The sequence below is a fragment of the Nyctibius grandis genome, chromosome 5 (genome assembly GCF_013368605.1).
Source record: "Nyctibius grandis isolate bNycGra1 chromosome 5, bNycGra1.pri, whole genome shotgun sequence".
NCBI classification, from domain to species: domain Eukaryota; kingdom Metazoa; phylum Chordata; class Aves; order Nyctibiiformes; family Nyctibiidae; genus Nyctibius; species Nyctibius grandis.
The window spans coordinates 65362707-65380476 of record NC_090662.1 but is presented as its reverse complement, the minus strand read 5'-3'; the positions used below and the strand labels follow the sequence as shown (position 1 = coordinate 65380476).

Below are 17770 nucleotides of genomic sequence, written 5' to 3'. Positions count from 1 at the left end.
GCACACCGTGCATGCCACGGGAGAGGGACATCCTTGTTCCTGTGCCACTGCACTGAAGCCAGTGGCCAGGATCCTTGTGTCTGTAAGCTCACTCAGTCCCCTACCTATATCCCCTTGAAACAATGAGATTTAAGCATGTTTAAAGTTCGAACATGTGCTTAAATACTTTACAATACCGGATTTATGAAGCAGCAGATGAGGGCATACCAGGTAGGAATATTACCTCTAAGGGATCAATCTGTCCTAACTACCTTTCACAAAATTCACGGGTATTTGTATGGTAGAGTTGACTTTGCATCCAGAAATGGAAACCCCCTCAGGAAGAGTTGGTTCTTCTCTCTCTTTGCAGATACCACTGTTGGGGTTTTCCACTTACGATCCCCAAAAGGGCAGTACAAAATGACTTATGAGAATGCAAAGGAGGCCTGCGCCAATGAGTCGGCCACCATCGCTACATATAACCAGCTGCTGTACGCACAGAAGGTGAGGTAGCCTCACTGCAGGACAAGATCCCTGGAGCGGACCTAGCCACAGCGTAACTGGGGAGGAAGGAGGAAGGGGGCTGCTGTGTGCTAATAAGCTTCATTTTCCCTCCTTTCCCCGTGCCCCAGGGTATGTTTGGCTGGGAGCAGTTTTCAGACTGTTCATTGGTTTCACACCTGCTCATACAGCACTGAAACCAGTTGCCAAGTTCTTGTTTCCAGTGATACTGGGGTGAGATGGTAAAGTCAGACTTACGGAGTGTTTTTATGGAGGTTTTAACTATTAGCACTTCTTTAAGAAATGTACACTTCAGAATTATGCTTAGATTATTTTTTTTTAATGTAAGGCTCCAGGAATGTTTTCCCCAAATGCTGTTAACTTAGCAGAGCCATTTCCACATTCTTTTCCTTGAGTGTGTTATAGACAAGGCACAGTTGCTGTCAGTGGGATGAGCACCACACCTTGGGTTTGTAAAACTTGTTTTAGAAGAGTGGGTCAGACTGACTGTGCCTTTCTGGCTCCTTCCCATCTGTGGAAGGAAGAAAGACGCTCACTGTTTAGAGACATCTCTAGCAAAATATGAGGTTGGACCCAGCCAGCACGTAAACATCCTTCTGCTGCCCAGTGAGCTTCAGATTGCAGCTGTAGCTGCATGTCCCCTGAGCCCTGTAGTCTAAATGTTTCCCTTGCAGCAGCAAAGTTGGCAGTGGGGCTGGCTTCAGCACTCCTGGGGACTTAATGTCCATGTTGAGCTGGTTTCTCAGCCCTTCCCATGCTGACAAAAGTTGGGCTGGCACAGGATGGGATTGCACGTCCCCCCTTTGGCTTTCACACCCACCTCTGATCCTGCCTGGCTTTGGGCTCAGGGAAGCTTTTCCCAGGAAAGGCTCCTTTGGCCCATACGGGGAGCCACTGACTTTCAGAGGGGCCCCTGTCTCCTCAGCTCCTTGGCCCAGAGCTTTGCACAGGCTGCAGGACAGATGGATGGACAGAATCCCCTCAGACCCTCAGAAAGAGGGCTGGTGGGTCAGCCACTGCCTGAGCACCCCGGGGGGGATCATCCATTTCCTCCCCCAGCCTCACCACCCAGCTCTTCCCCCAATGTTTTTTCCCTTATGGCCATGTCGGCTGCAGGCAAGGTACCATGTGTGCTCTGCCAGCTGGCTAGATGGCGAAAGAGTGGGCTACCCGACTGCCTTCTCCTCCCCAAACTGCGGCGCCGGGTACGTCGGCATCGTGGACTATGGGAGAAGAGGCAACCTGAGTGAAACCTGGGATGTCTTCTGCTACAGGGAAAAAGGTAAGGGGGTCCTTTGCTGCATCCCTCTGTGCAAAGGGGAGCAGCAGGCCGGATTTTGGTTCCTTTGGTCAGCCACAGGCTGCTAGATAACACTGCAAGAGACTCTGCCTCTTTTTAACTTTAAAAAAAACAATAATCTGTTGCCTGCAAGTTGTTTTTCATGCACAGGACAGCCTAAAGCCTTCCAGCAAAGGGCATTTGCCCACACGGTTATCTGTGTTTGTACCTTCCAGAAGTGAACTGCACCTGCAAGCCAGGCTACGTGGGGGACGGCTTCTCCTGCAGCGGGAACTTGCTGCAAGTGCTGACGTCCTTCCCAACGCTGACAAACTTCTTGTCGGTAGGGCCCACAGCTGGTGCGCTGCTCGGTCAGGGGAGAAGAGCGAAGCAGGCTCTGCCACCAGGGTTGTATCTCGGTGTTTGCTCTACTAGCAGGTAACACCACCATGCCAGCAAAGCAAGGTGGAGTGGTCTAAATCTGCACCATCAAGATCAGAGCTTAGTAACTTTTTTTTTTAATTACTTGTTCTAAAGAGGTTTTGGATTTCTAAAACTCGTTTGGGAATTAAATGCTACTGCTGCTTTAGCTTAAAGAGGATTCTGTGCACAGCTGCCCCCAGCTTTCTAAGCATCACAAGGAGCGACGTTTTGTAATTTTATTGAATTGCTGCTAGGGAAGGGCAAAACGTTAAAAGGGTCGTTTTGTTGCTGCTACTCAGAAAGGCATTATATGTATAAGTAGCCTCACAGACAACAGAGGCCCAACTCTTGCAAGTCAGTTTAAGATGTGCTCATCAAATCAACAGCTAAAACTGGGTCTGAATACAAATTTCTTTTGTAATGTCACTCCAGAGCTGCTTCATGGCTAAGAACAGAAAGCTGTTTTGTCATTACTTATACGGTCTCATCTTTTCAGCTCCCCACACAGGACGCACAATTGCTCTTTAGTAAAGCTGGATTCTGTTTCTGCCTAGGACATCATGGCTTATTCCAACAGCTCTAGGAAGGGGAGAGAGTTCCTGCGGTACCTCACGGACCTGTCAGTGCACGCCACTCTCTTTGCTCCAAACGATAGCGGGTTAAGGGAAAATGAGGTCAGGGTTTTTTTCTTTTTTCCTTCCTCGTTTCAATAACACTTTTTAAAGAGCCATTATGGGTTTCTGTATCCCAGTGAAATTTAAGCTTGAAAAAAAAATACAGTCTTAGTATGACATTACTTCTGTGTAACCTCACATAGTTTAAACTGTGCTTCTGAAAGAGGCGAGTTCATCGTTTCCGTTTCTCTTCCACAGTTAGGAGTGCAAGGTTATCAGGTGTTTGAGTCACTACAGAGAATTTTTCATCAGGGATTTTAGGTACACATTTATAAAGGAGTCTGCCTGAGATGAAGTCTGTTCTGGCTTATGAACTTCAAGCACAGTTATTTGAGGAAAGCAGTGCACAGCTTTGGTATTTCCCACAAATACATTAAAGGCATCTGTTCATAGCTTCATTTCTATGCTTATCCCTTTTTTCCGTCCTTCCTTCCTTCCTTCCTTCAATCAAACCTTGTCTCAAACAAATCACATGGGTTTATGCCCTGGCTTGCATCTTCAAGCTGTTTGGAACATCTCTGAGGCTCATCACTTCAGGTCATCATACAGAAGAGTAAAATCCTTTGTCCCGCCAGAATCAAGGTACTGCCTGCTGCAGGCAGCCATCAGAGGCCAGCAGGGACAGAAGCTCCCACTGTTCGCATCCGGATTTCCCAACAGCCACTACCCCATATTGCACTTGCTGCAGCATTAATAGCAAAGGAGGAAAAAGGTCACAGGCACTTAGCCTACTGGTAAATGCAGAGCATTAATGAGGTCAGTTAACATTCCTTGTATTTTGCTCTCATTTGCAGACACTTTCCGGGCGAGACATCGAGTATCATTTATCTAATGCCACTATATTGTTTTATGAGGACTTGACCAACGGAACCACTCTTGTAACTCGTCTAGGGGAAAAACTCCTCATTACAAACACCGGGGGCCAGGAACATCAAGCCCCCACCACTGAACAGGTACCTTTTTAATAAATATTTCATATTCATACTTTTCCCCCCTTATGCTATACCCTGTAATCAGGTGACACACTGATCCTGAGAGCAAGTCGGTAAGGTTATAGGGGGCAGCAATCAGAGGGTGCCTTCAGAAGGCTCTTTCCTGCCCGGAGACTGCAGGATAGCAGCTGGCAAACTGCAAATGTACAACTTTGCAAATGGCCAAGCTCTGACCCACAGAACTTGAAGGAAGCTGTTCACGTGGCCTGCAAGAGTGGCAGGATGGGGATACAGGCTTGATTCCACCCTTCTCCCAGCCTGGCAGGATTATGGAGATAGCAGTGTGACAGGAGGAGAGATGAGAGCAGCAACTGTTGGCATTTGTAAATACCATTTCTTGGTAACTTTCTGAGAGGCAGGAGATGCCAGCACAGCCTTCCTCAGAGCAAAAGCAGACAAAACAGTGGCTTGCCTTTTTTATTACTATTTCAGTGGTTTTTAAATGCAAAAATTGATATCCTTTTTGCAAATAAGAAGTATCCTTTGACATTTTAGGGGAACACATACTTTGAAAACACATTCAACTTCTCATTTTTTATTAAGAAAATACTCACTGCCCAAGCATTTCAAATGACCTCGTGACAGCAACCCCTTGAGACCAAGGTTGGGGCTCTGCTGTGGGTGATGCAGTATAGTTGAATATGAAAATAAGAAACCCTGCATCTGTGGGATTGCTGTTAAAATGTGCTCTAGAGAATGGCGCTGGACCCAAGGAAAGTTGAGTGCCCAACATGCCAACTGGGACACCAACAAGAAGGAAATAGGTGATGCAGGAAGAGTCGCACAAATTTCTCATCTGTGGCCTTTGCTCCCTTCGTCCTTCCCCTTTCAGGAGAACCTCCTTTGGCGTGAGAATTACCACTTATGTTTTTAGAACCATCCTATACTGCAAACCCAGTAATCACCTTAATAAAGTATACCCTTGTGAGAGATCGGGTGCACCAGCACAAGGCTTACCTGTATCACTCATTAATTAGCATGCCAGGAGCTCTTTTGGATCACTTTGATCTGATATTTGAGTTAGATGAGATTCTCCTCTAAAAAAATCCTCCTTTCTTCAAAAGCTGCCAAGGGGACACTCTGAGCCCCTTAACACAAATCTTGCTCCGGCCCTTCAAAGCTGGCTGGAAATTTGTAGCTTTTCTTCCTCCCTGGAGGACCCAAACAAGCCCCCAGTTCCCCCGGCTGCAGTAATGCTCAGCAGGATGCCAGGGTCGGAAGGAGAGGTGGCAGCCGCTTTCCACACATGCTCCAGGGAGCCAAGCACCCACCTGTCCCAGCACACCAGGTTGGAGCCCACGAGCTTTCCCCAGGACCCTGGCAGGGCAGTGCAGGGGGGAGTGAGAGGGAGGAGGACATGATGTGACTCCCACATTGCTCTGCGGTGCCACCGCAGCTGAGCCCCTTCCTCCCTGGGCACAGAAAGTTGCCGTGTGCTTCAGCAGCAGGGTACCACCTCATGCCAGGGGCAAAAGCAGGCAGCAGCTCCTGGTTCTGCTCACTGAGAAGAAACCATTTTGCTAGGATGCAACTTAAAGCAGAGTTTGCAATAGCGCGGACACCCATGAACCCATCCTCCAAAAATGCTGGAGAGACTCAAGATCAGCTCGAAGCAGCCAAGGACTCCCATTATCAGCAGAGTCTAGAGAAGTGTTGGGGTGGCAATGACTGATCCCATCCCCCTCCCTTCTCAAATCCTGATGAGCTGCCAAATGGGACCACTCACTGATGGTAGGCCACCAAATAATCTGCAGGCCACGGCTCCCCGTCCACACTGTCCCAGCTCTCTCAAGCCAGCAAACTCAGTGCAGGTAGAATCCTCAGCACAGAAAGCAGCTGTAACAGAGTGTCCTGGTTTTGCAGGGATAAAATTTATGGAACCACTTTTCTATTACATTTTGTTTCAGTTTGTGGCCAGCCGTGGTATGGTGATCAAGGCCATTAGCAGTGAAAGCCAGGGCAGCTGACCCAGGCTGGCCCACAGGTGTATTCTGTATCATTAACGTCAGGTTCACTATAAATGGGAAAGCTGCTGGGGATGAGGGGGCACTTTGCTCTGCTCTCCTCTTTATCTTTCTCCTTCTCCTGTCTTCTCAATGGTTACTATCCCTGAAGTGACTTGCCACCACCCTACAAGCTAAGTATAATTTTGTGTCTTTTGCATTAGTATCAATATTGGTTTTCTTATTTTATTAAATCTGTTTAAATTTCAACTCACAAGTCTCCCTCTTTTTCCCAATTCCCTTTCTCAGTTGGGGAGGAGAGATTGGGTGATAGAACAACTGGTTATCATTTAGCCCTGGGTGTGGGCTAAACAGAGACACAGAGGCAAGCTGCAGCTGTAACAGCACTTCTAGGCAGAGCTTGGCAATTGCACAAACATCACAAAAACCTTTTTTTTTAAAAAAAACAAAAGGGAAAAAAAAAAGGACAAAAAAAATGCCTGAAGGCAATATGCAGGTAATGATGATAGCTACTTCATGCATAGGAGAGCCATGACCAGCCTAGGGCCATCCCAGGCTGGTGTCCAGGGGAGGCAGTGGTGTAAGCCCCCATGTGATTTTTCTCTGTGTGTCAGTAACTGAAGTGGGACAATAGTATCAAGGTTTATTTCAGTCCCAAAGGGAGGAGGTCAAAGTTCAGCTCTCCTTGCTCTTTTTCCTGACAGAGCAAGACCAGGTACGTGGACAGAAGTGCTATTGTTGAGTGGGATATAATCGCTTCAAACGGGATAATCCACATCATTTCAGAGCCTTTAAAGGCTCCACCAGCACCTGTAAGTACATGGTGATTTTTTGGGGTAGTGGGAGGTGGCTGTATCTTATATCATCCCAAATTCATTACTGACATCTATATATTTCCAGTTTCCCTCCCATATATATACACAGTTTTGATTTTAAAAGTTACTTGGAAAGAAAATTAGAAGTTGAGAACAAGGTGCCAGTGAAGTGCGTTCAAATTTTTCTATCTGAAAAAGTTCTTCCCACATATATCTCACATAAATAAAATAAAAGCTCAACTTTATAATGGAGCTCACTTTTGTAACAGAGGTTTTATAAAGCTCCATTTCAGTTCTTCCAAAAAGATCTTTCAAGCTTCTAATGAAATTTTTTTATTCTTGGCTTTGCATTCATTCCTACCCAAAACAACAAGGTGTTTTGAAAATTAGATTACTTTTGCAAGCATGAAACCCTGCATTGGGCCCAGTTACCCAATTATCTCTCCCATTAGAAAGACAAAACCAAACAGCGTGTGGCAGAACAGCACAGTTCAGAAAGGGGTGCTGTCCTTTCCGAGGAGGCAAGTCGAGTTAGCAGCTGCACTGCTTCAAGCTGGAATCAAAACTGGAGACAGGAGCATCGTTCTATTTATTTCACACCAGCAAAGTTCACTGCTTTGTATGAAAGGGAGGAAAAACATTTTGTCCACCTGCAGTGCAACTGGGATGTGACACAAAAGTGATCCCTGCTGCCCTGGGAGAAGTGTGCAGCAAGCGCCTTTTTTTCCAGTACAAAATGTTTTCCTTAATGAAATGTTCAGATGTGCAGCATTAGCCCTCCCCAGCTCTGTTCCACGCAGGATACTCTGTGACAGCCCAAGACAGGCTCAAGCTGACCTTGCAAGAAGACCCACCACTTACTTAATCTGAAGAAATCCCTGTCTGTCAGGGAAACTCCTTCTGATCCCGTCTCCGTGCACTGGAGGGGCCTCATTTATGTTTACAGCCCATCGTCTAGGCTCTGATTTCAGAAGTTGCCTACCAGCTGCCTCCTTGGTCCACGAGATTAACCCTATCCATACCCTATTTCTCACCTTCCTTTTGTTACAAGCAACCCTTTCTCCTTTACGAACCAGCCTTCTTGTTCCTAGAAACTCAGTAACACGCCTCGGTTTACAAAGATCCCTTGCAGCCTACAATCCTCACAAGTAGGAAATGACACACTTGGGTAAAAGCATAAATTACTGCCTGAAAATGATTCAAATAGGCAATTTCTGTCAGTCTACAGCAGCATGATATTACAGGCTTTATAATACCTTTCACATGCTAGAGGGCAATTAAATGTTTTCCAATATTTAGCTGTCCAGCTGCACCATGTAAACTACTTTGTTTTCTAAAAAATAAATTAAGAGAGCATATCTATTAAGACAACAATGTGATTATTTTTGCCAGGGTAAGTTTAATGATTAGTTTTCTAGGCAGGAGGCCACAGAGCTAGGGCATCCCATGGAAAAGCAAGAGTAAGAGCATATGAATCTCCTTCTCATTTCTAGACCCCTCTTCACCTTCCAGATTGCCAGCAAAGAGCACAGTGCTTTGGGGAGATTGCACCCCGAGTGCCCGCGTGCCCTGGGATCCCTCAAACTTATCACCCCAAAACTGCCGGTCACCTTCATGATATCAGTCTTATCAGGCCACAGAGCTGCAGAAGGCAAACCAAAGTCAGAGTCTGGAGGCATTTCTCCCCTTTAGATTAAATCTAGATCACTTGAATTTCTTTCAATCCTTTACCTACATATTTATTAAAATATTTATAAAATACTATATACTTGGATTGGCATTTTGCCTGCTTGACTGAAGAATGATTTCAGGTTAAAGGCATTGCATGTTTTGGGGAAAAGTGACCCACAGAAGGCAGGTGTTGGGCCGCTGGCAGAGCCCAGCCCTGCGGACCCTCTGCACAGCCCGGCAGTCCCTCTAACCAGCAAGGAGTTGGGCCTCATCTCAGATGTGGTTTGGTTTGAGGCCTAGTAAGCAGGGCTCAGAGAATGGTATGGCTGCCAACAGCTGGCAATAACCAACACCTCCCCCGTGCACAAAGCAGTGGGGAATAAGCTCAAACACACGCAGAGCCTTCTAGGGTTTGTAGCACAAATTTCCAAAACTGCTTAAGGGAATTTGGTACCCACTTCTCCTCCTCAGGCCAGTGAGGTTTCAGCCTCATTGTAGCCTCTATTGCTACTTTGAAAAACCTGACCAGAAAAGATCACTTAGGCATGCTCTGCAACTTCAAAAACATAACAAGGCGAAGCTGTACTACAGCCAGTGTTCAGTACCCTGAAAAAAAAATAATTTGTAAATACTATCAAAAGGCCACATTTAACTGTCTCTAGGGATCACGTACCAGGAAACTCGAGCACAAAAGCAGTTCAGGACTAGGGCATCTCTCAAAGGGACACTGAATGTGCTCAGGTGGAAGGTGACTAGTGTCCACCCCGTAAGCTCACTCACCCTCTTTTGCTTCCAGGTTCCTCTCCACTCCAGTACCGGGACAGGAATATTCTTTGGCATTTGCCTGGTTACTGGAATTGTGGCTTTCATTGGATATTTTTACCTCAGGTTCAGGAAGAGAAACACAGGCTTCCAGCATTTCAAGGTGGGTGGCAGACAGGAATACGAAGCAGGGGGGCAGCACTACCCCAGACCCACCGCACCTCCCAGACTCACAGCCTCCAATTTCTCCTTGCATTTATTAAGCTAGAAATATTCCCGATCGCTTCCCAGTTGAACCATTCAGACTAAGACATGGAGAAAGTGGGGAAGGCTCACAACATTTCTCTTGGACATGAGCTTACATTTGCCTACTGCTCCCCAGACCTCTCCCTCCAGGGTACCTGATGGGCTCCTGCTCTCACAGACACTTCCAATACCAAGGACTGGCCAAAAGCTTATTTAACTGCACAGCATCAGTGCAAGAAGCCTTTGCCTCACCAGAAAGCTCACCCTTAGGGAAACAGGTGATTACAACTACTGAAATGGCACCTCTTCTCTTCCCCCTCCTCCATGACACTGCTAATAGTTTTGCTGCTCTGGAGGTTGAAACAGTTGATAGGAAAAAGGCCAGATTCAAGAGACAAGCAAATTGAAATGTTTGTCAGGACTGAAAAGTGCAAATTTTTGTACTGATGCACTCTCACACTTGCTTTCTCTTAACTAACTTTGCTAGCCTCGTGCAGTATCATGATGATGCTAAACCAGCCAGCAACAGCCAAGCTACTCAGAGACAAGGGATGACAAAAAAGTGTCACAAAATACACAAAAATCAATCCAAAAGAAAGTCTACCTAGAAGTAACCAGAAATCCCTTCCTATTCTACACCCTGCATAATGTGAATCATCTTCTAGAAACAAAAACAGGAGCCATGAGCCCAGGGAAATGCTTGTATTTTTACAGAGTTTCAATGAGGGCACTCAGGACCAACCAGGTACCTTATATCCCAGGCACAATGTCAGGGCAACACTTCCTCTCCCATTCTTTGCTGAGGCTTTAAAACAATAAAGGAGAGGAAAAAAAGGTACCAGTGTTAAGTGACCTGAGATAATACAACAACCCAGGACACAGTTCATGCCCAGAGATGCTGATTGAGATGATAAAGCCAGTTCAGTCACAACACTGCACCAGTCAGTAGTGAAGCTTAAGTGCCCCACTCAATGCACTGTTAGGAGGAGGATGGATTTTAAGTAAGTTTGTGTGATTTTATGTAGTCAAAAGATGACACTGACATAACATCACTGGACAAGTCACAGCCTTCAAATATCACCAACCCCTCCTACGAAAGTTCTTCCTCACTGACTCCACCAGAACCTACTTACGATCTCTTCTCAGTAAGTGTTCATTTTGATTGGCGATTGAGATACAAGTAAAATAATGGTAAGAGGGCACAACTTCATGAAAGGAAAATGTCTAGCTGGAAAAAAAGAAAAATTAATTCAGGAAAACATCATTCAAGTTCCTGGCTTTCCTGTCTCACCACTGCCAGAAACTGGGTCTGTGGTCTACAGCTGCATCTCAGGTCTACCTTCAAAGAGAGCTGAATTAAATTGGACTTCAAATGCTGCTGGATGCCAGTGACATGTCTATACAAACTTAAAAAGCTTTCCACGTTTGTCTTCTCTTCTCTTTGCTGCAACACAGCTGAGTGCCATGCCAGCACTCTGCAAAGAATCTGAAATGCAACAGGAAGGGGGCTGGGAAACAAGGGAAGAAAAGATTGAGTAAAGCCAGGGTATCTGAAGAGCCTCGATGGTCCAATTTAGCAAGACTCTCATATACATAGATGTGGAGTCTAAAATCAAAATAAACCTTTTTGCATCCAGTAAAGAGACTTGTTTGGTGCAAAAGTGTCAGGTGCAAACTATGCCATCTATATGGGCAAATTTGCCAAACAGTGTCTCTCATTTCTTAATGCAATGTTCAAGTCTGATTTTATTTTTCTTCTATTTTATAGGATTCAGATGACCAGCAGCTTGTGATGAGTGGTCCTCATGATGAGAATTGAAGACTGAATTTGGCATTAGTCAATTATAAAACACATTTCTATTTACACTTACTGCAGAAAAAAAAAAGCACCTACGTTTCAGGGAATAAAATCTCATTACAAATTAAAAACCAAAAGAGCACAGCTATGTTTAAGATGCAGTCTATAGAGTTCACAGTTACCAACCACAGAAGCGGTGGCTGTATCTGAGCAGTACCAACCACAAGTGCCAAATGCAAACCTGAGTCTCAACTATCCTACCCAAAAGCAAACAGACACTTCTCTGAAAAGTATGACTTTCACTAGCCTGCTACTTAACTGCTTTTATTCTGCACAGACTTCTAAATGGCCTCAAACACACTGCTAACTTGGCAAATATCCTAAACTTGCTAGTACTACAGCTCTACGCTTTCATTTTGGCTCAGTTACAACTACAACTGACAAGTGTGAAACAGAAGATGTATTAAACTTGTATATTTAAACTTAAGGAACTTTTTGCTAGTATACCTTCTTGTAAGAATTTCAGCAGCAGGAACCACAAGCATCCTCTCTGTCCCAACTGCCCCCTCTAGTTTGTCTGTCTTTCCTCAAACTTGACTGTGTTTTGTTTACATCTCACCTCACTGTACAAAGGGAAACACTAATGGTAGCAGCTTTAGCAAGAAATACAGGTGATATGAGCGCATTCAAAGAGTAATCAATTTTTACTTGAGCCATTTTTGTGAAAAGTGGACAATAAAGATGAACATACCCTTGCCATGTCATGTCCACATTCAGGTTTTTAGGTCTGAGAGGAGCAGAAGCTACTTTCTTGTTCACTTACCGTATTTTTACCAAGCACATTAACATTGCCTTTCAACCAATGCACAGCAGTAACAGCTGCGATTTTCACCACACTGTTAGAAGTGAATCAAATTTGAATTTGATTCGCTTTCATTTCCTTCTTTCAAAACCTCAACATTACAGCAAACTGTGAGAACACTATAGAAACCACAAAATATCAAGAAAAGGAAGATTTTCTTGCTGGCAGCAGTAACATTCCCCTGTGAGATGCTTCCTGGTGTCTAACACGTGTTGGAGGTAGAAGGGAAGGTGTCACTGCAGGAAGGCATTAACTAATGCCTCTGAGAACAGCCCCAGGATGCCTCCTATCAGAACAAGGTATGCAGGCAAATCCATAATTGTTGATGCAGCCATCAAGCACAACCAAGGGAATCTAATGTGCAAATATGCCTGGATGAAAGACACAGACTGAAGCAATTTCCCTAACTCCTTCTCTTGCCCCCCTACACATGCCTGCTTGTTTTTACCTATAAGATATTAAAAAATTTAGAATGCACACACACTTAAACACACACACATCTTTAGGGGAGTTTTCCCCACAGAGTTTTGCAATTAATACAACTCACGTTCTTTCCTTCTCCCCAGTCATCCAAAATATTAAGGCTCATAGGGACCAGAGATAGTCCAAGCATTTATTTTTGTAATAATCAATAAATATTTTTATCACAAAAAAGTTCCACAATTCATTAAACTCTTCTTTTAGGGACAGACTATTCTCTCTGTGTTTTTGATAGAACAGAATGAAAATTTCTTCTTGCTTTGGTGTTCAAATGAACTATATTCCCAAAATTAATATAAAGAGACACTACGCTTTAAACATGCTTAAAAATCTCTTTGAAGTCAGCAACATAACAAGGTTAAAATAAGTAACGTAGAGAGCGCCAAGCTGAAATCATTACAAAAATGTAAGACATTTTTAAAAAGTAAAGAGCATTCTAGCACTGAAAAATAAATAATACACTTTAAATTCTCACTTAAATTCATATTATATATAGTCGGGTTGTTTTAAAGGAACATAACCCTCCCGCAAGTTTTTTTTCATGCAATTGTTGTTTATTTCAAGACGTCATGCAATATAAACAAGATTTTACTTCAGCTGGCTGTTGTAACATAGCTTTGTACAGAAGCTTGATTTGTAAGTTAAGAGAAAGGAAGGAGGAGAGGAGGAAATAATCTTGAAACAAAATGTGTATTCTGTGGATAACATCATCCAACACAATTGTGTTGGATGATTAGGCAAACAATGATGATTAGGAAAATTAGGCAAACAAACTGACTCCTAGCCAGCTTTAAAAGAAGACAAATCACAGAGTTATAAGCAACAAAACATTAACAAATTCAATAAGCAGAACTGAATAACACAGTATTATTATTTGCTGGTAGTAAGATGGAGAATGTACAGTGGTTTGGGGTGGTTTGATTTTTTCTGTTTTAAAAACAGTGCATTGAAATCTCTGGAGCATGAGAGGTGCTACACACACGTAACACCAAGTTCGGTTCTAGCTGAGCATTAGGATAAAGAACTGAAGGCAAATTGGAGATACTTCCATCCCCACAGTTCATTATCAAGTTAAGTTAAATATTTCTCACACAGTCCCACCACCAAGTCTCCTGATGAAGCCAAACTAACTTCTTGCAAAACTTTATCTTTTTCTTCCACCAAAACAGCAGGACTGTCAGATGAACTTACTCATTTCAAGTATATTCATCTGTTTAAATACACACACACACTCTTCAGGAGTGTTGCACGTCAAGTTTGAAACAGGAGGACAAGAAAACCATGAACATAAAAATCTATCATCACCTCTTGAGGACTTCAGACTGATTTCAAGCATACAGGAAAATTACTTATGAAATTGTGCAGGCTAGATTAGAATACATTCTTTACTTTGCAAATATGCTTTTAAAAATATGAAAGATACTGCATATGAAATTCGATATAAGTACTTGCACATAATACAGACAGGTTAAAAACAAAACAAAACAAAAAAAACCAAGAAAACTTTTGGTCATCAAAAGTTTGTTTACCTGACGATCATGGTAGGCAGCAAGTGATATCCCAAAATGAAGTGAAGAATACCATATGCTATATATTTTGTTTAATTATATGCTTTTAAAAACAGAGCCTTTAATAACTAAAATTTGAAAAATATTAATCATATTTGCCTTCTAAAATGGCTGGGGTAGAAACCACCAGATTTAAAAAAAAAAACACATTTCCTTTGGGTGCAGCGAAAGGAAAGCATCCTTATTTAAAAACTATATAGCAGTTCTATAAAGTGCCTGTTTGAGGAAACACATCAACAGATGTTTTCCTTGTGCAAAATATACATTTTTTAGCTCAAATCTTTGGAACATATATGTTACCCAGAGTTTGTGTTCATGCATTACCTGCAATTTCAGTAATCCAATAAAACTTCTAATCTGCACCGCCAAAATTATTTTGCTTGATGCAAACCGTCCACCACCCCCAATTCAGCTTTCAGGGCTTGAGCTAAAAAAATGTCATCAGAAAACTCTGGTTTTCATTTTCTCATTTCTTAATTTTTCTTTCAACTCATTTGCCCATTGTGCGTGTTTACTTTTGACTGTAAAGAACATTACTGAAGGCTATATGAAATACATTCTTCTCCTAGGGAACAGCAAAAACACATTGCATACCACTGTAAGACACTGTTAAAATTTTTAAAAGCAGCATTTAGGATCAATATAAAGCCTGACAGAGATCTGCCTCCACTTTGAAATGCAAAATGCAAGAGCTCTTGAAATGGCTTTACTATCAAGAGGGTAGATATTTAAAGTGTTTTGAAACTTAAAAGAAAGGTGTCTAAAAGTTAACGAAAGGAAGCTGAAGCAGCCCAAGTTCCTGCCACTTTCAGTTTTAGGCTCAGATGCACCTACAGCCAAGCACACATATTACAAGAACAGAAACTGCACAGATAGGAGAAAAAGCCCATCAGCCTGAGCCCTGCTGTGCTGTAATCACTGCAATGCAGCAGAGCCACACCAGCACTACAGCAGTTAGTTCAGTGACAGGTATGGCTCTAGCTACGGCAACAAGGAAAGTCAAAATGTGTACACCACCCCTCTCAGTCTTACCATAAACTGGCTACTAACTGTGTATCACTGAAACACTAATACTGGATTTAAGCTTTTCAGGGCCAAGATCCATTACAGGCTCCAGCTGGAGTGCTGAACAGGGCCAGAACAGAGAGTATAGGTATTTCTTTGTAAACCACAGGCTACAGATCAAAATTTCCAATGAACAAACAAAAACAACCACCCCAGAACACCACCAGTCCTTCTCCTCACATTTGCCCTCCCAGCTCACTACTATTTTGGCAGTCCATCATCTCTTCTGTGTGTAAGAGGAGTTTTCACGTGTCCAAGCACGAGAAGAGAAAATAGGCACAATGCTTACAAGAACAAGTATGAATTCCATCTAAATCAAGATAACAGATTTTAAGTGACTTAAATAAAATACATGTACATTCAGGGAGGGAAAAAAAAAAAAAAATCTATTTGCCCATTTTAGAGAGAACGAGCCAAGTGCTTATTTGATCTGAACTGTCTCTTGTAGGAAAGGTATTCTGAATGTACCAGTGCACAGCTGGTCTGACCAGCCAGGAAGTTCATGCTGCAAAGGAGTCCTTCTTGGATAAAACGTGTAATCAGGCTCATAGCTCAAGAGACAACTCAATGATGCCATGTAGATATCTGCAAATCTAGAGAGACGTCTTAGGAAGTAAGTTGGATTCTCATCAGTTCTGAATAAGCTTCCAAACTGTGCGTTGAAGAAATTCCTGTTCATCTCCCTGTCCCCCCAAAAAAAGAAAACAAATAGAATAAAGTGAACATACCTGCACACATCTCTACCAGCTAGCATCCAGAACTTGAAGCAAGCAGTTCCTATAACCTGTTCTATGCATTACTCTCTTGCCATTGCACTTCAAACCACTTAAATGCACTACAGAAGAAATTTCTGCACTTCTTGCACATATGTAGCCCAGATCTGGCAATCACAGTAGCAAACAGAAGAGCTTCACTCTTCTCCCACTAAAACCAGTGATAAGTTGCTTCTGACTTCAGAAATATGACATCTCAAGTTTTCTTTTCTACAGATTGTGAAAGAAGACTTTTGCCTTCATCTAAATGCTACTGACATCCACTTGTCCCAAAGATAAAAGACTTCTTAAAAAAACACAAAGATTTGGCTTAATATACACAAAAAGCTTAAGCACATCTTGGAATTAACTTCTGTTATTAGTCACTGCCAAGTATCATTCCCATTTCATTTACTTCCACATTTCTGGGGAAGGCTGCTGGTGGTACAGCTGCTGGCCTTGCCAACTGTGCACTTCATACACCCTCCATTTAGGGATTCCTCCTTCATGACAGCAGAGTTTTAGGAGTTTTAGCCCTATTACCTATCTCTGTGATGAGTTCACTGTTAAATCCAGTCTAGCACAGAGCCCAGTTTCTGCGTATTCTGAGATGTGTTGTATGCAATCTGAAGAAATCATCTAAAAAACTGAAGAAGTGACCTAAGTCTTGACACAGAAACACATTTTTAAATCATGCTGAAGTTAAGCTGTGTAATCAATAGCAATGGTGACAGCTGAACATAAAGGGACAGTAGAACCAAGATGAGTAGGAAAAGTATTTGATCTGATGTTACCCTTTCATGCAGAAAACTAACATCTGTTCCAAAGAAGGGGAACGGGGAAATGGGGTTCATATGCATGAAGAGTCAGAGGGGAGAAGAGCTGTACAGGTATAATATTGCTTTACACAGATAATTTCAGAAGGTCTTTAACTACCAGGGAATATAAATTAGGGATGGATAGAAATTCTAAAGAAACCTGCGGAAGATATCCCATAGAACACCTGGCTACCGTGAAGCATATTGCAAATTCTTCATCTCCCATGTCTTACCTCATTTCCTTTCTTTCCTTCTTCCATTCTTCTAAAATCATTTGTGAATCAGGATCACGGTGAACCTGGAATGTAAAGTTTGGATGACAGGTAACTAAGAATGCCCTCATAAATGAGCCTTCCATTAATAAACCCTTATCAGCTAACAGGACAAGAGCAATGCTTCAGAGATCAGTATACAGAAGTTACTCACGTGCATTTTAAACAACTGAAAGCAGGAATCAATCCAGGCTGAGAAGTGGAGGAAGGGAACAAGATTTTGTTAAAACTCTCATTAACTAGCCACACAAATAATAGCATTGGCTAACTTTAATGAGACAGAAAGCACTTGCAACGTCAATGTCCAGCATTTAGAGGCTTGGCTGGATCTCTTCTGCCGTACAGAGCCGATCACACACACACAGAACAAACCTGCATGTGTTCCAGTAATCCTGTCAAGGTTTGCAGCCAGGTCATGGTTTGAATGTACTTCTCTGTGTTCATGATTTTAATCTCTGATCGTAACTCTGGAATAATTGCACCAGTGCGCCAGCCATGCTTCAGGGTCAAATCCTATTTACCAAGAAGAATTACAAAATACAAGTATTAGTCTTAAAAAAGAACTACTTGACAGAACTGAAGAATTTGACCATTGTTTATCCCAAAGGGGTACTAATTTAATTGCTTCTTATGTATAAGCAGAAATATTAAACAGTGTGAGTTAACTGTGCCAACAGGCAATAGATTTTCATTTCAGAGTAAGCTTCAAATCCCACATTTTTAAAGCGAGAGAGAGAAAGAGCACGTAAGCACTTGCAAATAAGCACTAATTCATTAGGTTTAAAACAAACAGTAGGAAATTCCTCTTGTAGATGAGAGTCTGCTGCT

The 17770-nt window shown here is 42.8% G+C and overlaps 2 protein-coding genes across 8 annotated transcripts in view; one reads left to right on the top strand and one right to left on the bottom strand.

Annotated features, from left to right (window-relative positions):
* Window positions 1–11146, top strand: part of STAB2 (stabilin 2) — an 88686-nt gene extending 77540 nt beyond the window's left edge. The window contains exons 61-69 of the mRNA XM_068402420.1: window positions 350–483; window positions 1618–1783; window positions 2017–2123; window positions 2758–2877; window positions 3672–3830; window positions 6538–6645; window positions 9116–9244; window positions 10353–10472; window positions 11096–11146. Coding sequence (XP_068258521.1) covers window positions 350–483; window positions 1618–1783; window positions 2017–2123; window positions 2758–2877; window positions 3672–3830; window positions 6538–6645; window positions 9116–9244; window positions 10353–10472; window positions 11096–11146 — 1094 coding nt within the window. The remainder of the gene's footprint in view (window positions 1–349; window positions 484–1617; window positions 1784–2016; window positions 2124–2757; window positions 2878–3671; window positions 3831–6537; window positions 6646–9115; window positions 9245–10352; window positions 10473–11095) is intronic.
* Window positions 1–17770, bottom strand: part of NT5DC3 (5'-nucleotidase domain containing 3) — a 189637-nt gene that overhangs the window by 152421 nt on the left and 19446 nt on the right. For 4 of the 7 annotated variants that reach the window (XR_011048292.1, XM_068402423.1, XM_068402424.1 and 1 more), the window contains exons 12-13: window positions 17315–17455; window positions 16904–16968 (exon numbers count right to left, since the gene is read on the bottom strand). Coding sequence is in view for 6 of the 7 variants with exons in the window: in XM_068402423.1 (XP_068258524.1) it covers window positions 16904–16968; window positions 17315–17455 (206 nt within the window). In the remaining variant the exon portion in view is untranslated. Of the gene's footprint in view, window positions 1–12586; window positions 15784–16903; window positions 16969–17096; window positions 17135–17314; window positions 17456–17770 lie in introns of those variants that run through there. The other 3 variants (XM_068402425.1, XM_068402426.1, XM_068402427.1) reach the window with 3 other exon arrangements.